This window comes from Anoplolepis gracilipes, chromosome 16 (genome assembly GCF_047496725.1).
Source record: "Anoplolepis gracilipes chromosome 16, ASM4749672v1, whole genome shotgun sequence".
In the NCBI taxonomy this organism is placed as follows: Eukaryota; Metazoa; Arthropoda; class Insecta; order Hymenoptera; family Formicidae; genus Anoplolepis; species Anoplolepis gracilipes.
In genome coordinates this window covers 4457540-4477658 of record NC_132985.1, presented here as the reverse complement: position 1 = coordinate 4477658, position 20119 = coordinate 4457540, and the positions used below count along the sequence as shown (strand labels likewise).

At 36.7% G+C, this 20119-nt stretch overlaps 3 protein-coding genes across 3 annotated transcripts in view; 1 reads left to right on the top strand and 2 right to left on the bottom strand.

Moving 5' to 3' along the window:
- Window positions 1-20119, top strand: part of LOC140674863 (spermatogenesis-defective protein 39 homolog) — a 91851-nt gene that overhangs the window by 3482 nt on the left and 68250 nt on the right. The window lies entirely within an intron of this gene.
- Window positions 752-7971, bottom strand: LOC140674744 (uncharacterized; the record flags this gene model as incomplete). The annotated part of the gene is made up of 1 exon (XM_072908512.1): window positions 752-7971. A coding segment is annotated over one exon (3087 nt), but the record flags the coding sequence as incomplete, so codon positions are not given.
- Window positions 7863-20119, bottom strand: part of Ptp36e (protein tyrosine phosphatase 36E) — a 66560-nt gene continuing 54303 nt past the window's right edge. Inside the window, exons 3-14 of the mRNA XM_072908737.1 lie at window positions 18564-18688; window positions 14422-14509; window positions 13793-13869; window positions 13387-13521; window positions 13042-13182; window positions 10702-10862; window positions 10470-10605; window positions 9964-10213; window positions 9806-9882; window positions 9162-9401; window positions 8592-8936; window positions 7863-8052 (exon numbers count right to left, since the gene is read on the bottom strand). Of these exons, the coding sequence (XP_072764838.1) occupies window positions 7972-8052; window positions 8592-8936; window positions 9162-9401; window positions 9806-9882; window positions 9964-10213; window positions 10470-10605; window positions 10702-10862; window positions 13042-13182; window positions 13387-13521; window positions 13793-13869; window positions 14422-14509; window positions 18564-18688 (1856 nt within the window). The 3' untranslated portion in view covers window positions 7863-7971. The remainder of the gene's footprint in view (window positions 8053-8591; window positions 8937-9161; window positions 9402-9805; window positions 9883-9963; window positions 10214-10469; window positions 10606-10701; window positions 10863-13041; window positions 13183-13386; window positions 13522-13792; window positions 13870-14421; window positions 14510-18563; window positions 18689-20119) is intronic.

The window sequence follows — 20119 nt, the reverse complement described above, 5'->3', positions numbered from 1 at the left end:
TATTGTAAAATATAATAATAATAATACAAATACTAATAGTAATATAAATTAAAAAATACTTATCATAATAATAAAACAAATAATAATAAATAATATTCTGCAAGTTTTCTTTTTAAAAAAAAAAACAATCTTTAATAAAAAAGATTAATTAAAATAAAATCTCTGTAGTTTTTATGAAAAATTATGTACTTGCTGAAATTCACACTGTAAATCGTATTTCTTTTGCTTATATTTAACAACGTTTAGTGAAGTCTGTAAGCCATACTGATATATATATATATATATATATATATATATATATATATATATATTTAATATATTTCTATAAATAAGTAATCAATAAAATCGTTTCATATATTTCGGCAAAAATATGAGGCGCAGCAATTTCAATGATAAAGGCCGTTAGATTTTTCGTTTTGCACGTTCGTATTCATCGATTTATTATATTTATCATGATGGCAAATTTGATGTGAATTCTTCTTACAATGTGAATTTTATTGACATGTATGTGGCAAACGCCCATCACATATAGAAATACTTATGTGTCGCGTATTCACACAGCTACATCCATACACTCATATCATATTTTATCATGTGTGTACGTGTGCTTGTGTATTATACAATATATATATTATAGCGTGGCACGTTCAACGTGACGCGTAAACAAAAATTAATTAACATTACAACCCCATTGTATTATCTTGCTGTTTACGTTATTTATAACATAGTTTAATATATTTTTTTTGGAGGGGGCGGGGAATAAATAAAAAAAGATGAAGATTTTAATCATTTAGAAATAGGCGGAAGTTAATGTACTTTCGGAAAAACAATTTCTATGTGTGATATTTCAGATCGCAGAGTTTAGGGAATAATTAAATTTATTAATTCTTATTTAATTATTTCAATTAATTAATTCTTTTTTTATCTTTAGTAACTGCTATTGTTTTTTTTCCTATTTTGCATTTGTGATCTATCGATTTTTCCAATTTAATAATACTTAGATTTTTTTCTGCGTAATAATCACTGATATAACGGTTTTTTATCCCACAATTAAAAGAGTTTTATATATATATAAACACAAAGTTATACGTGTAAGTTATAAGTTTAGAATATATCTTCAATCATTACATTTTTGAATCAACAATTAAACATTCGTGTTTAAGTAATCAAGCTTTTTAAGAAAAAGTTATCCAAGAGAGAAGCTTCTCTTGTGCTTAGTGCCATGATTATATTTCTAATTTTCTAATATAATCGCAACGACAGCAACTAATAAACGCTGTATACATTTGAATACTAAATCTCGCCCGCGAGAACCAAAAAGTTTCGTAGGTCGGAACACTAACACTGCAATAATCGCGCATATATTTTGCATTCACCTTTTGTACGGACAGCCGAAAGGGTGGACGGATGGCTGCCGTGATTATACGCGCGCGGGGGAATTTTTTTTCATTAAATTTAAAAGAAGAGTGGACGAGTTTTGCCCTCTGAGATTACAATGCGAACCCTGTCTCACCAAATGTCCCTTGGATTGCACTGGTCGAAATTACTATATGTACAACACTATTGCGGTCTACGATTAAAGGAAGATCACGATACGTCCAATTCGATTATTGACTCTAGATGATAGGCAGTTGAATGCTTACAATTGTTAATAAAAATGAATTTTATTATGATCCTAAAAATTGTAGCAAAAGCTAAAAAATTAAAATTAGAAGATTAAAGTAATTAAAATATAAAAAAAAATAGATTTCAAAAATATGGGAAAAGAGAGAGAGGCAAACAAAATATAAAACAAATTACTAATTAAAAAAGAACACTCATGTTTATGTAATTTATACTTCATAAAATATTTTTACATCTAGAATAAAGCAGAAGAAAGGAAAATGCATTTATTAAATGTTAATTATATAAAATATAATTGAGTTAAAATAAAGAAATATCAAGTCACATGATAAGAATATTAATAGTCGTATTTTCATTTCGAACTAATTAAAACTAATTAAAATACTCACTCAGTTTCTCGAAGTGGAACGAATCGTGATCTTTCTCGTGTGCATACTTGTACCACATATCCAGGTCGGCATATACAGACGGTAAATTCCTAGCCATTACACGCGTAAATAAATTCGCACACGCGTTTTATATGTACGTGTAAACGAACGCACAGAGAGACGCATACACACATACACTCGCAGACACAAAGCACATATTTTTGATCCCACACTCGCGTCCACACAATCATATATATATATGTATATATAAAAGTAACTTCGTAACATACAATAAATCGTATTTTTCTTTGGCACACACATCTCATAAACTATTGAATTTGTATAATTACCTGGCTAGGAATGCACACGTATATATATATATATATATATATATATATATATATATATTCGCATTTTAATCTCTAATATTTACTAAATGCATGCGTATTTTCGTTATATAATATCGCTCCAGATGCATTTAATTGTTTCTCAAATATTTTCTTGCGAAGGAATTCTAATTTCGAAAGCGTTTAATGTTCAAGGATTGTGTGTATGTGTGTGTGTGTATAAGATGAAATGTTTCATCTTGATATTTTAGGGAATTTAGGGGTTTATAGGCTAATTTTTAGACAATCGTTTAAAGCGCGTAACGCGTGTCATCTTTTGCTTGATGGGAAAAGGAAAGAGTTCCGCGACAGTTCTGCTTTGTATAAATATTTATGAAAGTACTAATATTATTAATTGTTAGATTATACAGTACTGAAAGAGTACTCTATCAACTTGAGAAAAATATCAATACTTATAAGCTATGGAGCGAAAATGCATCTGCATCAATATTATTAAGCATGCCACACTGCACAAATATCTCATCGAAATTAACAGTAGTACGTATGTATTTTATATATACTATATATATGTATATGTCTATCTATACATTTTTTAATGTACTTTCCGCATAATCAGTTTTAGTGCGTTGTCGACCCTATTTATAACGCTAGAAAATTATCAGAGGAACGCGATTAAGTTTATATCATTTATTTATATTATTTTTATGCCGTTAAAATGTTATTATATGTGCCACGCCGAACAAAGAGCAGGCTTGGCAGGCGGACGCATCTGCGTGGAAGTCGCATTCTCGCGCGAGTTCGCCGATCTCTTCCCGTATCTCACCGAAAACAATTTTTTTTTTTTTTTTTTTTTTTTTTGTAAGCCTTTTTCGATCTAAACCTCGTCGATGTCTCTGAAAAGCGAGTTATCGAAGATACAGTAGATCGTCAGAAATTGCATAAAATTAGGAATAATCACATACGTATATGTATATGTGGAAATTCGAAGGCTGCGACTGATCTCTTCTCGCACTCCTTTTTCGTAAGAACGAGAAAAAGAGAAAACCGCGCTGTGTCGACGAGAACGCGACTCCGTGGACCCATTCAGAAAATCCGGCGCGCAGTCGGAATTAAATCGTCGATTAGGACTTCTTTGCATATATTTTTTGTTGTGTTCTCTCTTTCTCTCTCCGAACTTTTTTGTTTAAATAATATATATCCACGTACAAGGCACTCTCTGCTCAACAGAAGTTTTCGCCGGAAATTCTTGCGCACCAGCGAGTGTAGAGTCTTTATCGCATCGGACTTTCTCGAAAAGCTCGAGTAAAAAATGGTCGGGGTGCGCTTTAGAATATTTCGGTATTTAGGAGCTCTCGCACGTTCCAACAAGCACTCGTTGCGTCGAAAACTCCGGGGGTTTATAGCTCTAGACTGGACAGATTTTGCTTATAAAGCTGGTGAACTATACCTTCCTTTCTTCATCTTTCGCTTTGTCATCCGAAAGTCGTACAATCGAAGTTTGTTATTTACTTTCGAGAGGACATCGTTTCACACACTTGCGTGATCAATAGAATATTAATAACATTTCGATTAAAGAGATTTCTGTGATCCTGTTTTACCTATCGCAATAATCTGGCTTTATATTATGCGAAATAATGGCGTTTACTAAACGTCTATCACTATGCTTTCAAATTTTTTCCTTCCACAGTTTTTACTTTTTATCATCTTTTCCATGTCCATTGTATCTTATCTAACATTGTTAGAAAAATTGTGTAAAAAATGTGGCAAAAAAATTTTTGATAAGCTAGAAGGTTGTATTCAGCAAGTGCCATTATTGTAATCGTTTTTACGAAGAGTAGAAGTAAATCTCTATTTCCGCTCAACTCTACGAATTCTATTAATTTCGACTAACTAATTAAAGCGTTAATGTACAAATTCGTTTTAAGACAAGCACCATCAGAAAAATATCCGCGCGCAACGCGAATATATCGCGACACTTTCTTTATCTAGGCGATTTATTGACAAGGTTTCAATTATCAATTCGTTTAATCTCAGAAGCAACATAGAGCAATGCCATGCTCGTATCGAAAGAAGATGAATAATAGAATCGTAATTATACATCATTATACAAATTATTGAATCCGTTTAATCCTTTCAGTATTTATATGCATCCTAATTATAATTGTTTATGTTTCTTTTATCAACGGCGTGATTATAAACGCGTTCTACTAAAGATAATTTGCATTATTAAATTTTAGAGAATATCATGAAAATTATATTACAATTTCGAAGAAAAACATATAACAAATTTTTTTGCTAAAAATTTTGTTTTTTAATTATTAATAATATATTAAAAATTATGAAAAATTCTAAATTACAAAAAAATAAAAAATGTGTATAATATTTTGTTAAAGTCTTTGTATTAAACATTTTACACTCGTGTCTAGTACACAATACCGAAAGGATTAAAGCGAAATACAATTAACGCATTCATCTTTTTCACGATACGAGCACAAGAATTGGCGCCGTCGCAGAGAGAATTTCGCCCACAGGCAGGTCGACGTGCGTTATAAGGGGACACACTTTGTCCGTTTTTGGGTAACGACCGACCGGCAGTCGACCTTAGAACCGAGGGTGAAATTTTCCGGCTTGACGGTCTCCTCGACGGAGATTTTTCCGAGTCGCTTCTTAACGCGGAACGGCGTCGATCGAGGCGATATAATCTCGTAGAGATCGCTGGTCCGCTCTTGGACGTCTTCGCCCTTAGGATTGTTGATCCTCTGATCGATCGGAATAGCGATGTCTACCTCGGCGCAGTGATTCTGGCTAGGCTTCTTCGGCTGTTCCGATATTAGCTCGTCGACTTTTCTATCTATCTCCTCGGACGGGGAATTGAAGACATCTGAGGAACAGCTCTTCGAGTCGTAGTTTAGCGTTAGATCGGGATAGTCATCGGTTTCCTCTGCTTCGAACGGCAGGTCTCTCGTAGACGCCAAAGAGATCGCTCGAGCTTCTGGCTTCTGAGGCTTCTCCTCATCGGCGTAATCCAATGACAGGCATCTCTTCTCGAACAAAGCCGGCCCGGATGATTTTCGATCGACTTTCGTCTCGCTATTCGACTGATTTTCCTTGTCTTCTTTATTCTCGCGATTCGACGTAGCCTTGCCTTCCTGCGTGGTCTCCAGAGAATTGATTATCCTCGATGGTCGTCGTACGCTGTTCTCTCGTTCAACTGAAAGACAGAATTCTTTGTCCGTCAGCAAAATGCGCTTCGGCATCTGCACTGGCTTTTGATCAAGATCCAGATCCTTCTCCCAGGACGGAGTCTTTAGCAAGCTCTTCACTTTGCGCAGCTCTGTTAGTAGATCCATAGTTTCCTGCGACGGTTCGTGAAAGATTCGTCTCTTCGGTCGTCTGATGGACGAATTCGTGTCCGACTCATGATCACTAGGATGATCGATCCCTTCCTGTTTTCTCAAAATGGATCTCACCGTGCCCTCTCGACTCAAATTTCGTTTCTCCTCGCCAGTTTCGATTGCATTTGTGTCAACCTTTGCAACATCTTCGATCGCCTTTGCAATATCTTCTGTCCCGAACGTGCTCTTCAAGATTATGTTGGATTCCGCTGGTAACAAATTCAGCCTGTGTCGACTCAACGCGCTCTGAGCGCCTCGAGTGCGCCGTTTGAAAGCCGCGTAACTCTCCATAGGTATCTCCTGCAACCTGAATTTATCCTGCAGCTGTTTGAACGTCTCCTTCGTATACTCGTTCCGACGGGTCGCCAGCGAATCCTCCGACGAAATCTCCCGCGTTCTTCCGATGTTATCGGTTATAGTTCGTGAGGCAGTGACAAATGAGAGAGCGTCCTTTGCCAGAAGATTGTCCGAGGAGATGCCTCGTCTCTCGAACTGATTGTGATTTTTGATCGATCTGTGCGTATTCTCCATCCGGCCAATATCCTCGACGACCGATCTTCTGGTCTTCGTCGGAGAGAGAATTTCTCTCTCCAAGATGCTGTTTCGAAACTCGCGATCGGGAGAGACGCTCGAGATAGGCCTCTTCGTGGGCGAATTTGGCGTGCTGTCGTCGCTGCGAACGACTTCACAAGAACCTTGAAATATCTTGCGGCGATTCAAGGCCGAGTCCTTCTTCGCTCGCAGAGCTCTTCGCGGCGAATTGCTCCAGCTATTGGCGTCGCTTGACGAATTCAGGCACGTGATAGACGAAGATATGATCTCCTCGCTGGTAGTCACTCGGCATTTTAATAACTCGGCGGTTACGCTGGTCGGCCGCTTCTCCAATTCCGGCCTCGGCGTTATCTGCTCGTCGCTATTTTCTGTCGGTAACGAGCTCGGGCCTGAATCCAGTACGTTGTCCAGGAATGAATCGCGTAATGCATTCTTTGTCGGAACGGTGGACTCCAAGTCCTCTGTTTCGAAAGAATACATCTTTAGCAGAAACTCTTTACCCGAACGCCTTCTCTCGTGGGTCGCCTCTGAGGTCTCCAAAGACTTGTGTTGCACCTCTTCTGAATGAGAGGTAGCGAGTGCCTTTTGAACAGTATTCTCGATGTTTTCTTTAGTAGTAATCATTTCCTTGGTATCATGTCTGCTAACGTTATTCTTCATCCCGGCATGATTTTTCACTGTATAGTTCACCTTCCTCTCATTTCTGATCTCGTTTCTGCGTTCATTACGCGGCGTCTCAAAGATAAATTTATCCAAGGTCTTAGATGAGCCGATCTTGTCCAAAAACGGTTTCTCGACGGCTCTGCTGGGCCCGATCTTCTCCAAGTAAGGTTTGCCAATAATCCTCGGCGTCAGTTTTGCCAGGAACGGACGATCCTCCGTTTTGGAGATGCCGATTTTCCACAAGAACGGCCTCTTCTTATCCTTGTCTTTCTCCTTGAGAGTCTCGAACGAGCGATCGCTCGGCTGATCGTTGCTGTAGTTGGAGGAGTTGTCGCTGCTCTTGGAGCGGGCCCTCTTGCTCCGCGACGTGTATGGCGTGAGCGGCGTCCTGGGCGTTTTCGGAGTGAGAGACGGACTTGGTTCCACGTTCGGGCAGGTCTCGTCCAGCAGCGCCATCGCAGCCTTCAAATCCATGCAGGCCCGCCGAGGAACAGGGGCCGCCGGCCTCGGCAATTCACCTTCGATGCTGCTATTTCTTGTCGAACTGAAATCCGGTCTGCCGCTGTCGGCGTGCGAATACAAGGGATACGAGCTCCGGTCACACGGTCCCGGCGATGTGTCCGTTGTCGGATTATCTTCCAGGTACCAGGGCGTCACGCCGAGGTCATCCGGCCTCGTGGCGGGACTCTGCGGCGTTGTCGTCGTGCCCCTGCTGACAGCGCCTTTGCGAGTCTTCTGATATTGGTGCTCCTGCTCCTGCTGACTCTGTTCGGTGCCACTCGACGATGGTATCGTTCCATCGCTGACCGACACCTCGTTTGACGTGCGGCTGAGGAGCGGTCTGCGATAAGTAGAGCAGGTAGCAAAGTGCGGTGGCGCCGGCCTTGCCGTCTCGATGACGACGCGACCTTGAGCGCAGGGCACGACCGGTTCCCCATCTGCTGGTGCTTCCTCCGGAGTCAGCGGCAGCGCTGCTCCCCGACCGAATTCGATGAACCACAGCTCGTCCCTCAACTCGCTTTCTCACTTCTTTTCATTCATGTCTTTGTTTAAATAGTGTAGCACGTAGTGCAGGACCAGGTCGTAACAGTACTTGTATTCCGTCTAGAAATAAATGTTACACAGATGTTCTTTTACAGCAGTATCTTTGTTTAAATTTATAAAATTCTTTTTTGTAAAGAGGGAAAAAGAGAAATATGTTATTATATTAAATATTAGAGGGAACGATATTAGAAGAGCTGTACGTCAGTGAGAATAAAATCAATTTTATTTTATATAAGCTCTAACTTTTAACCAAAAAACTAGAAATAAAAATTTAAATCTATATAAATATTTATTAGAGATTATATTCTTCTTATCAGATGATATTATAATTTTAATATCATTATTTTAAATTTCTAAACAAATGGGTTTTTATAATATAATAAAATTTAAGAAATTTATCTTCAAAGTCGACATATCGTAAATTATAGAAACGTGATAAAATTTGTAGATATTAAAAAGATAGAAACGAAACAGACTTAGAATTTACAGATATACATAAACGTATAAAATTAAATAAAAAAAATATACTGAGTTATTATCTATAGATTAGGTGAAGAAAATATTGTAATTTTATTATAGTTTAAAGAAAAGTACATTACCATATTTTCTACAAGCTGGGGCCTATGCCTGCGCACAGTTTTGACAGCTTGAAAAATGTCAACCTCCCCATGTTGAATGACATGTTCTATGCACGCGTTTGCGGCACAATAGACTCCACAACGGCTTCTGCCGTCAGGTGATACCACAGCCACTGGTCCATAGTCCGTTCGTTGCCTCCATCTCTCGACCATATTCATGAGCTCCACTAAACTATTTGTGGAGGTGGGCACTTTGTGGCCCATTGGCCAACAGGTCAATTGGAACAGTTGCACGGTCTTCGGCGGCGCTTTCACCCCCGCCATGAGTTCCGTCAATGAAACGATCTTCTTGTTTATCCTAAAAACCTGAGAAACATAATTTGTTGATAATTTATAATTTGGTAGTAAGATTTAGCCATTTTTTTTCATCTCCATCTTCTAATATTTGTCAATTATATATATATATGTAACTTTTTCCTTTGTCAAATACTTCAAAAATCAAGTCATAAAAATTTGGAAATTATCCGAATTTATTTGAAAACGGAGCTTTGAATCGTACAAAGAATAGGAGATTAGGTTCTGAATGCTCACCCAAGTTTTTATGTTGGTGTAATGATTGTGGCTGATGTGGTCGATCGTAAACACTGGCCCATATTTCTTGGAATGCCTTCCTTCCGGCCAAAAGCTAGGAAAATTTGTAGATCCCTGAGGCGGCACGCACAACACTACCACCGCCGCACACTCATAGTCGTAAACCAAAGACCAAAATTCACCGCACGTGTGTCGAAGGGGCCATTCCGTTACGATATATTCTCTCGGTTTTGTATAGCCCTGCGTAGCATAGCGAGAGTGGATGAGTGTTTTTGGGAAGAACTTGGCAAAGCGCGATTGCTAAATGGCTCGCGAGAAATATTGTAATATGTATAATATATATATATATATCGTTCTGCGAAACGTATTTTATTTATATATTTTCGATATTTATCAATTATTGATTATCGAGCGGAAATTATTTCTATTCGCAATATTAATATAAATAAAAGCCTGATTTTTAAATTTATTTTTGCATTAATAATAAATCTTTTGCAATGAATAATAATTGTCACAGCGCTTATTTACATGAAACTTTGTTAAAAGTTTGATGTCAATTAAAGAATGCAGCTTTTTTGGCGTGAGATAAATTACAAAAATAAGCGGATTAAAAATGTGGAAATTTATATATTTTATTGACTTACGTCAACAAAGACGGCATTTATATAATCCGTGAAAGCGTTGCCCTGAAAGCTGGTTAGATACGGCCGAAAATTGTCCGCTGTAAACAAAGGAGGAAAATTATTTTGACGAGTCGAGAGAAAAGGCTATTTTTTTCCATTGCTGGTAGCGTGAAACTCACGTGGAACTACTAGGACGTCTCTGTTTTTCTCCCTGTTATCGGCCCTGTGTCCACCGGCACAGTCGCCGATCGTGAAGCGCGGTGTCTGTTTGCAAATCTGCTGGTACTCTCGTTGATACTCGTTCATCTTGGTTATAGGATTCTTTATGCTCTTTTGCTTCAAACGTTGTGACAGTTCCGCCACGGGAAACCACGACGTACCGCACACGACGAATTCCTCGAGCGTGTCGTAAATGAATTTGTACTGTTCCTGTATACGACGCGTAAATTACGATATAAGTTGGCAATATCATTAAAGCCACATATCATTATTAAAAGCGAATCTCCGAAAAGCAAAGTAGGTAATTGGAAAAGAACTTAATATTATAATTGATTACAACTATCAAGGCGCTTTATTAAAAATAAGATGGATGTATTCACGTTATAAATTTTTTTTTTACGCGAACTTTTGGAAGTATAAAAATTTACCCTATAACTTTGATAACATTTAGCAAAAATTACTGTACCAAATTTTCTATGAGTCCTCTCCTGCTCTGCCTTAATTTCTTTAAATAACCAAACACGTCAAATGCGTCTTCCTCTTCGGCCAGCTCCATGTTCGCGTCGATGGCTAAATATACCCCCGATCGTCCGCCACCGTCGCTTTGTATATCACAAACAAATAAATTTATTATCCCATTCACGAAACACGCCATTTGCTTTTACTTATGTTATATAAATCGCGACTCGCGTTCTTACTTGCAATGAACGATCATAGGCCCAGATTCGTTCTTTAAGGTTGATCCCACGACGGCTCGGACACGTCGTCTAAATTCCAACACCGCGTTACCAAAGGGACACGTATGCGAGTGCCACTCCGTATAGTGAAATTGTAACAAAGTCCTTTCTTCCGTAATTTCCTGCGAAAACGTTTACATAATACAAATTACAACTGCGAATTATTCTTATGATAAGGATTATTTTTTTTTATTTAAGATTATATTTATTTATCATTTATTCATTATTCAATTATGAAATTAAATTAGAAAATTATTTACATTTCTGTCCTATTTTACTTACAAATGTGTCTCTTATTATAATTTATTAATTTACATTTTATTTTGTCTCCCTCTTTCTCTTATTTTATCGCAAGTTGTTTGAAAGTTATGTATATGTGAGATTAAGCGTTCTGACATTTACGATGAAAGTAATGTAGAAGGAATTGTCGCTTAGCAAATTGCTGAAACGAGATGCATACACTTTCGGAAATCTCACCGATAAATTACTTTTCCAAAGACCAAGATTCTCCCTTGGTATTGTTATCTCGACAATGCCGCGTTTAAGCTCGACAATTGCAGTCGCATCTTGCTCGGCGTCACATTCTGTCGAGGCATTCTGTAACGTCTCAGCTAGCACTTTGCTTACTTCCGGAATGAGGTTACTTCTACTTCTTCCTCTTTCTTTATATTAAATTTTGCCTCAGTCCGTCTAGTTCGAAAATAATTGTTCTCTCGCGTCTACCATTTGACAGACATCGCGCATCGGGTAGTTTCGTACGAATCGTTAGTTAATAACCTGACGTCGAAAAATGCTGAACGCGAGACAGGCGACGGATTTTAATGAGATGTCACTTGTCCCGTGACGTAAGATTACTCTTGTCTAGCTATGACTCTTCTCAATGATGATATGTTGTGAATAAGCGGGCTTATAGCTGTTTTAGATCTTTAAAGAAAATCAAACGTAATGAAAATTTATTTTGAGAAAATTACAGGTGAAGACATAATTGGATAGACGATATATACGAACGAAAAAAATCGATGCTCTTTAATTTTTATCTACTCGATTAGATTCGCATTTTTTAAAAACACTTTTCAAATTTAATTTTCTTTTTTATAGATATAAATAATTATATCCAAAAATAAAAAATATATTATGTGCAGTTAGTAAAATCACAAAATAATATTCTAGCGCGAAAGAATACAAAGAAGTCAAAGCTTTAAAGACATAACCGGAGATAGTAAAGCAAGGGGAGCAGCTTTAAAAAGTCTGCGCGAGAGAATATTTTTCGAATAACAGAAAAAAAAGTTAAACAGGAAAAGGAGTTGGTAAGTAACGACGCCGGTAGCGGAATTAGATCACAAAGCACGAGGCGGCTCGAAAGAGCTTTAAAAAGTCCCCGCAATTGTCGTTTTTTTTTCTTTTTTTTCTTTTTTTCCTTTTTTCGTTTCCTCTCTCTTGGATAAAAGAACAATTAAATTAGCTTCTGGTGTAATAATTCTTTGCGCGAACTTATCGTATATAAGCTCATACATTTTGCATTCAGGCAATGCCCGAAATCTGACGACGATCTCTGCCTATGTACACAGTTAATTTCGCCAACAACTTTTTCAATAACTTTGTTTCATACATTCCTCTCGACCTCGTTGTCCTCTGGCGACAATCTGGCGAGATCTCCCTACTTCGGACAACTTTGGAATCCGGAATTCGCTACCGGGCCGAATATCGTGTTATCCAGTTGCGAGGAAAGAGTTACACTCGTGAGTTTTTTGCGAATATTCCGCGCGAAACTTTCTCAGTCAATAAAAAAGGGAGGAAGAATCCCTAACAAATCGCGCGTCCATGGATTATCCGGATAATCTTTGTTAATGTAGCGCACCCTCTGTAGAGACCTTCGTGATTTATTCACCAAATACACGAATATATTCGAATATTTAGACTCATGTCGCGGTGGATTTGTGTCGTCGGTTCGTCAACGGTGATAAAATAACAAAGTGTATCGTGAGTTTTTCAACATGTACATAAATTCGCGCAAAAAATAGTATGGATGTCGGAACGTTTGGCGGTCCGAATTACTGATCGATCTCCATCGCGCGTATTTGCGTTCTTACTTGTTTAAACATTGAATTTATTTGCGCATTTGCGTGTCCGCGCGATTTCATTGTCGCGGATGACGAAAGTTATTAATCCGAACGAATTTCTGTGACGAAAAAAAATTCCTTTATTTTTATCCGTGCTTATGCTCAATTATATTATATCCGCGATAAGTGTGTGATAATGCAAAACGCAAAAATTTCATGTGACAATGATAAATGTACTCACGTCCTTCTCGTTCTTCTTGTAGAGCTTTATCGTCCTTATGTGAAAATTGGCGAGCTCCTCTTCTTTTAGCACGGAAACACCGATACCGCCGTATTCCTCGTGTTTGTCCTTACTCGGGGGCCAATACTGCACGCACATTACCTATGACAGGGAGAATTACAGTTGCGAAAAAAACTTGACGAGCAACGATTACAGAATTTATGCAATGGACTTTTAAAGTTTTAATTCTGACATTAAAACAATGTCAGAGTTTCTCACGCGGCGAGGTAACTTTAATCAACTATATTTCCGAGCTTCGCGTTTCTGTCTATTCGCAAGAATCTAATTTCATATCAGGCCCTTTACCTTGATAAAGTCAAAGGTCTTCGTGAGCATAACGATACAGGAAGCCCGCTCTTGCCAGACCATCCGCCAGAATTCCGTCACTGTGTTCTCCATAGGTCCCTGAGTGACGATGTAAGCTTTCGGTTTCAGTATACTCTGAAATGCAACATCAATATATCGACATACTGTAATTCAACGCCCGCCACATCATTAATATACGCCTAAGCCTTGCGCGCGGATGGAATAATCAGTTCGTGTGCAAGAGAGAGAAGGTGAACGTGAATTTACCGCATCCCCCCCCCCGTCTTTTCCATGAGAAAAGACGTTGCAATATTGGATCACGTAAATTCAGAACGCAATTGAATTTGTCTTCTCTCCGGAATTAATACTCTCGCATACTTATTAGCGAATATCGTGATATACTCACATCTACATAGGATGCATTAACGTAATCGGAATCAGCCTCGCCCTCTATCGTCTCCAATACTACCCTATTGTAGTCGTCTATAAAAAAAAACGGAGAAATACATTTTAGAACCCTTAGGTGGTGAAACCTCTTATTTTCTAGAACGAAAATAAATTCTCGTTAAAGGAACAGCCGTGCTAGCGATTGCAAGCGCCTTGTACCGTAATTTGTTGCCTTTTTTCTCCTTGTGAGAAAGTTAATTAACGAAATTCTAGAAACTGCTGTGAACTAGTTATTATTAATGCAAAGATAATTATCTCTTTCTTTACCCGATATATATATATATATATATATATATATATATATATATATATATATATATATATATATATAAAATAAAATTATATTCAATACAAGTTTTCTTTACAATTTTATTAAAGACATTGAATTGTGATATTGTATATAGCCTGTATTCGCTTGTCTGGATAATTACAAGAACGAACGCTCGTTAAGCAGCTTTTCATCGTTCGAATCGACGTTTTATTTCATCACGTCTGCAAATTGTGCGTGCAATCAACGCGATTCACTTCGAAAACGACAATATTCGCGGTAATGTAATAAGAGAGAGACGATTGACGACTAACACTTACACGGAATACACTTTTGATTCTGATTCTTTTCCTTATTCGCGGGCTTTGTGGCGTGTCTGCACGAATGCGTTTCCACCTTCGTCGCTGTCTGTAACATGCAAAAGTATAAATATGAAATAAAAACATTTAAAATCGTTAATACGGTGGCATGAAAAATCTACCGTAATAAAATTATAAAGAAATTTAAGACATAAACTTGTTTCACTTTGTCATATGAAAATATCCAGGTCTGCTCCCTGGAAAAACATGGAAAACCTGGAATTTTTTTTGTATGTGGAAAAGATAATTTTCATGGAATTTTATTGGGATTCAAGGAATTTTTCAGAAAATTTTGATAATTGTGTTCTCATATTGTGAACAATAAGCTGTAATATGTAAAATATTTTACTTCATGGAGACTCATTAATTGTTGAGAGTTTTGACTTTATTGTTAATAATTTTCAAATTCTCTTATAACAATCGTTCTTGATAGATTAAACAAATTAATTCTGGCTATTAAACAAAAAAAATTGCTCAGAACCAAAACTGAAATAGCAAGTTTACTTTGCTGTTTATTTTACGATACCGCTGACGATTTTTTACCAGATTTTAAGTGCTTGAAAATTCTATAATAATTCTAAAAAAAGTTATATGCATAAAAATTATTAGAATATTAATTAAACAAATTAAATCGTTCGAGATTATAGGACATATAAGTATAGAGGTAAGATGTTTGTTTTCCGCTCGTCTGTAATAAATTAATTTACATACTATAAAGATGATAAATTATATATTTTTTCTATTATTTGTTCACGATTATGTATTATTTATTTGTGCATTAAAATATTTACTGAATATTTATTGAATAATTACAATAGTCTTTCAAATTAATTACAGATTGTTAATTATATTATAATTGAACTGTTAAATTCGTTAATTCGAAATCACGTGTCAGTAACACAAATGCGGATGTGAATAGATCGATTGCTATACATAGAGTGGCATTTAAAAATCAAAGATTTTCCCAACAAAAATATTAGGAAAAGGAAACTATTAAATATTCTCTTTTCCATGCTTTAATGACTTATTCTTGCAATAATATTGACAGCTAATTATAGACTCTTTAATGATAAACATGCTTAAGGTAAAAAAAAAAAAAAAAAAAAATACGGTATTCTTCTGAAAGTTTCACAATATCCGTATCGGAAAAAAGTTCTTAGCCGATAACGTGAAAAACTCGTATAACTTCTTCACGATTAATGTATACAGATGAATTCAATTTTCTATAGAAAGCGCGTCAGAATTAAAAAAAAGTTAGGATTTTACGTTAATTTCATCGGAATGGCGAGAATAAACGTTAGCAAGTGACGCATATTTTTGGCGCAGTGGGCATCAGCTGCGAATATTTACACGATATATAACACCATTGCGATATACAATGAAAGTTCACAGTAGCCAGAAAATAGTTTTCTTTGGCAGTGGCGATTGCTCGACGTTTAAGATTCGGCGAATGAGAAAAAATTACGGGGCAACTGTGCCACGTGTCGCGTTATTTGGGGCTTAAATTCACCGAGCTCGTCCAAAGCGGAACCTCTCTTTAAAACAACGTAATGTCAACGGGCATGCACCACGTCGACGCGTATGAATGATTTTCCGATCAATTTCGTTTTCGATCGCGGGATATTTTGGATTTTACACGTCAATCGGACGCGAATATATTTCTATTATTACTATCACCATTAGCAACTCTCTCTCTCCCTCCCTCCCTCTCTCTCCCTCTCTCTCTCTCTCTCTCTGTCGCTGAAAATTTAATTAATTCCCGCGCCGCATAAATGCGCAGGCTCCCGGAAGTTTTTCGCATTCCACGCGCCGCTTCATGAATACGTATGACGCTTTATCCGCCAGTATTTGTCGAACATCAGGGACTTTCATTTCCGATAATGCTGGGCGAGTTTAATTTAAAAATCACGCCCAGATGGTTTTCGCATCGCTGCGTCGAATCGGCTGGATTAAAATTCAACGGCTGCCATTTCCCGCCCGCTGCCATCGTCCGCCCTCTTTATTTTCATCATCTTCCTACCTGCTCTCATCTTGTCGTTATCCGCAGATAGTTTCGCTGGATCTTTTCCCTTGTCGCGAAAAAAAAAGTACAGAGAAGAACGAGCTCATTTTCCAACGAGACGCAAAAATTTCTCGGGAACTGAAAATGGATATCGTATAAGAAATAGATAGATCTTGCCGATATTCTCCGCGATTATTTCGGCGATTAAGAGAGAAGCCGTGCACCTCGCGAGGACATTGGATATCCCTGGGATAATCTCTGTTGGCATATAAACTGTGCTCGAGGGTCGCATCGTTGTGCATACCGTACGAGAGAGGGGTTAAGAGCTTTCTCGTGTCGATAGTGAACGCCCGGGAAAAAGCCGTTCGATTTTACCGTATTTAGGGGACGCTTATCGCGTGTCAGGCGGATTTTTCAAAGACGCGTTTATATACACTAGCAGGTGATATATTTTAGAAAAAGCGATTGACTTTTCGTTGTCCTCTTTCGATGTTATTACAAAGGTTTAAAGCTTGCCGCTATTTAAAAAAAAAAAAAATTGATTTAAATATAAAATATCTTCGAGTCTCTTCCCTTCTTTTTTTTTTATCTCTTTCCTCGCATCGTGAAAATATGAAAGATAGACTGGTCTTGCGAAGGCCTGGATCCAACTCAAATTCCTCAAAAGTGAAACTGCATACACGGTGAACAGGTATTTTCTTACTACAAAGGATGTAGATCGATTTTACGCTTCGAGGAAGAGGGATGTGAAAGCAACTCGGTGAAATATGTAAATATCGCCTGAGACCTCTCTCGTCTCTTCTGAAACAGCAACGCAGGATAGAACGTGTTGTGGCTGAGATATGAAGCGAAGAATGGAGATCAGACGAATGTATGTTGCTTTCCAAGGCATTGCAGTTAAGAATTCAATTGTGTCTCGTTGTCCACATGAAGTTTTCTTATTTCTCGTGTGCACTACATGCTACTTGCATAGTAATAAGAATGATGACTCGTAACAGAAGGTAGATTGTGCTACGAGAATTTTGACGGTGACACCGCAATAAGATATATGTGTTACACCAACTTTACTTTGAAATTTCTACCATGAAAGGAAAAAACTCCGTCTGTGTTTTAAAGTCGCTCAATCAAAAAAAAAAAAAAAAAAAACTAAAATTCAAAAAATGCTTCTCTAAATTTAAAGAAGAATCTTATTATTTACATTAAAAAGGCGAAAAATAACATGCTTTAATTAATTATATAATTAATTTTATAATCTTTCAAAGGATTTTAGTTGAAGCATCAAAATCAAAATTTTAATGTTTAAATTTCATTCAGGCCAAATATTTAGAAACGTTATCTTATTGCGAGATGTAAATTTCATAATATTCTTGCGGTAGAGCGGCTTATAATCGTCAGCTTTGAATATCTGCTCTAAATTACCGGAATAAAGCATACATATCTTCGTGTACCGCGGAATTCGCATCTCGAATTGAGACAGTCTAATGAGAAACCGATATAATGGTGAATCTCGATTTCTCTCGACCTACTCCTTAGAGGGAATCGCTTTGTCTCTTGGCTGTCTACCAATCCCCAAACACTCTCTGATATCCACAAGTATGCCTGCACGAAATTGACTGCGTCACGTACTTCCGTTATATATATTTGTATTAACGTGCAGCAGATAAACTTATTCCGGCGTTTAACAACACGCTCCTAATCAATGTTTACCTCTGATATTTGTAAGATAATCGTATTAAATTAAAAATCTATGACGAAATAATTGTACATTATTATACTATACCAATTGTCAGAAGAGAATAATATTTTTTAGTTCACAACTATACGGACATGTCTTTTTCTAAATATTAATAAATATAAATTAATAATTTTTAAATATGAATAAAAATAAATTATAAATTGTATGCTGTCCGGGAAACGAGGAGAGTTTCGAAATTATAAAATGTAATAAATTGCTCTTAATCATTGTTGCCGATAATCGATGACCGATATCAAAGTGAAGAGTGGCTGTAAAAGTTGTCGAGGCGAAAGGTCGAGCTCGGTCTTTCGAAAAGGTGACCAAAGTTAAATGAGTAGACGGGAAATGGGATTTACGAGGTCTCACCTGAAACTCCACTCGGTATAGAACTGGGAATTTTCGGCGCAACTCGCAGAGTTTAGGAAACTGCGAGAGCTCAGTCGGCGCCGTCGGCAATGTGGTGCTTAATTTGCTGCTTCCCAATTCTTCCGCTAAAAACACATAAAGATGAGAAAAATATTAATAAGATTAAGGAATAAACAGTAAAATAATTTAGGGACTTTCAACAAGTTAAAATAATATAACTCTGCATTAACTGAGATTAGTATTTTAATGTTTTATACAAATTAAAATAGATATTCTTATTTTTGTTTTATATACATAAAAGAGTGGAGATTTTATAAAATATCAACATAGTGTAAAATAAATTTACTTGATACTATGAAAATAAGCTATTCTTTTTTTTATTACATTAAGAGAGCTCTGAAGAAAATGCGAAATGTTCTGTGTAATATTAAAATTAAAATAATATTTTTTTTTATAAATAAAATTTTTGAAATTAAATATAAAGTTACTATCATATATGAATAAATAATGCTAATTAAACACAATTTTCACACATCAAATCCGCTACTTAATGCATATGTGTAAACAGATAAAATTTTTGGTGAATCACTTTTAATATTCTTTTTATACTATTGCATCAAATTTTGTTTATCCTAAAAAAAGATATATTACAACAATTACCAGCGCTCTTAAGATTTCAATTTTTACAATGTTATTAAGTAAAATGTTAAGATTTCTCTCACATATGTCAACAAATTCTTCTAAACTACATTATATAATTATTATATTAACAGGCGAATAATGATAGTAAGATTCATTTGCAAAAGTCATATACGTAACAATGTATCGTTGTAACATCACGTAGTAGCATATCGCGTGGATCAAACTACATGTTATTTAAAAAAAAAAAAATTACGAGGGAAAATTCTTTGGACAGCTACTTTGTTTGCTTGCGTGCTACTAAAATTTCTCGCTCCTAGAGAAGGAATATCTCTCGAGGGTGGAAAGATGAGTGGAAAAACCAAGATGCGAGAGACAAACATGGAAGTGAGATAAACCGCTACTTCATTCGAGGAAAATTTGCGGTTGCTTGTCGTTCTCAGCACATACGTACGTACGCGCATTCTCTCGAGACACGTACATAAATTCACATGCAATCGTTTGAACAGTTGTAAATGTGTGTGTATGTGTGTGTGTGGTATATATGCATGTAAGCACAGTTGTACTTATTACCGTCGAAAATTATTAATTCCTTGAGAAAGCACGAGAGATCTAACTGCATGGTTGAATATAGCTGATACGAAACACTTTCCGACAATTTCGCAAAAGAGATAATTCTCTAGTATTATACTAATTAATTCCCATTGTTTCGGTAATGTAAAATCGATTGCATGATTAACGCACGTTAGAAGTTCGGCTTAGATTATTTTAAAAAGAATTAAAAGTCGGTAGAGCTTTCAATTTCTTTCAGCATTAGTCTTGACATAGAATAATAAAAGCCTAGAGTAATAAGAAATAAATTATTAATATAGAATATTTAATCGCCAAAAATATAAAAATAAATTTTGACTAAAACT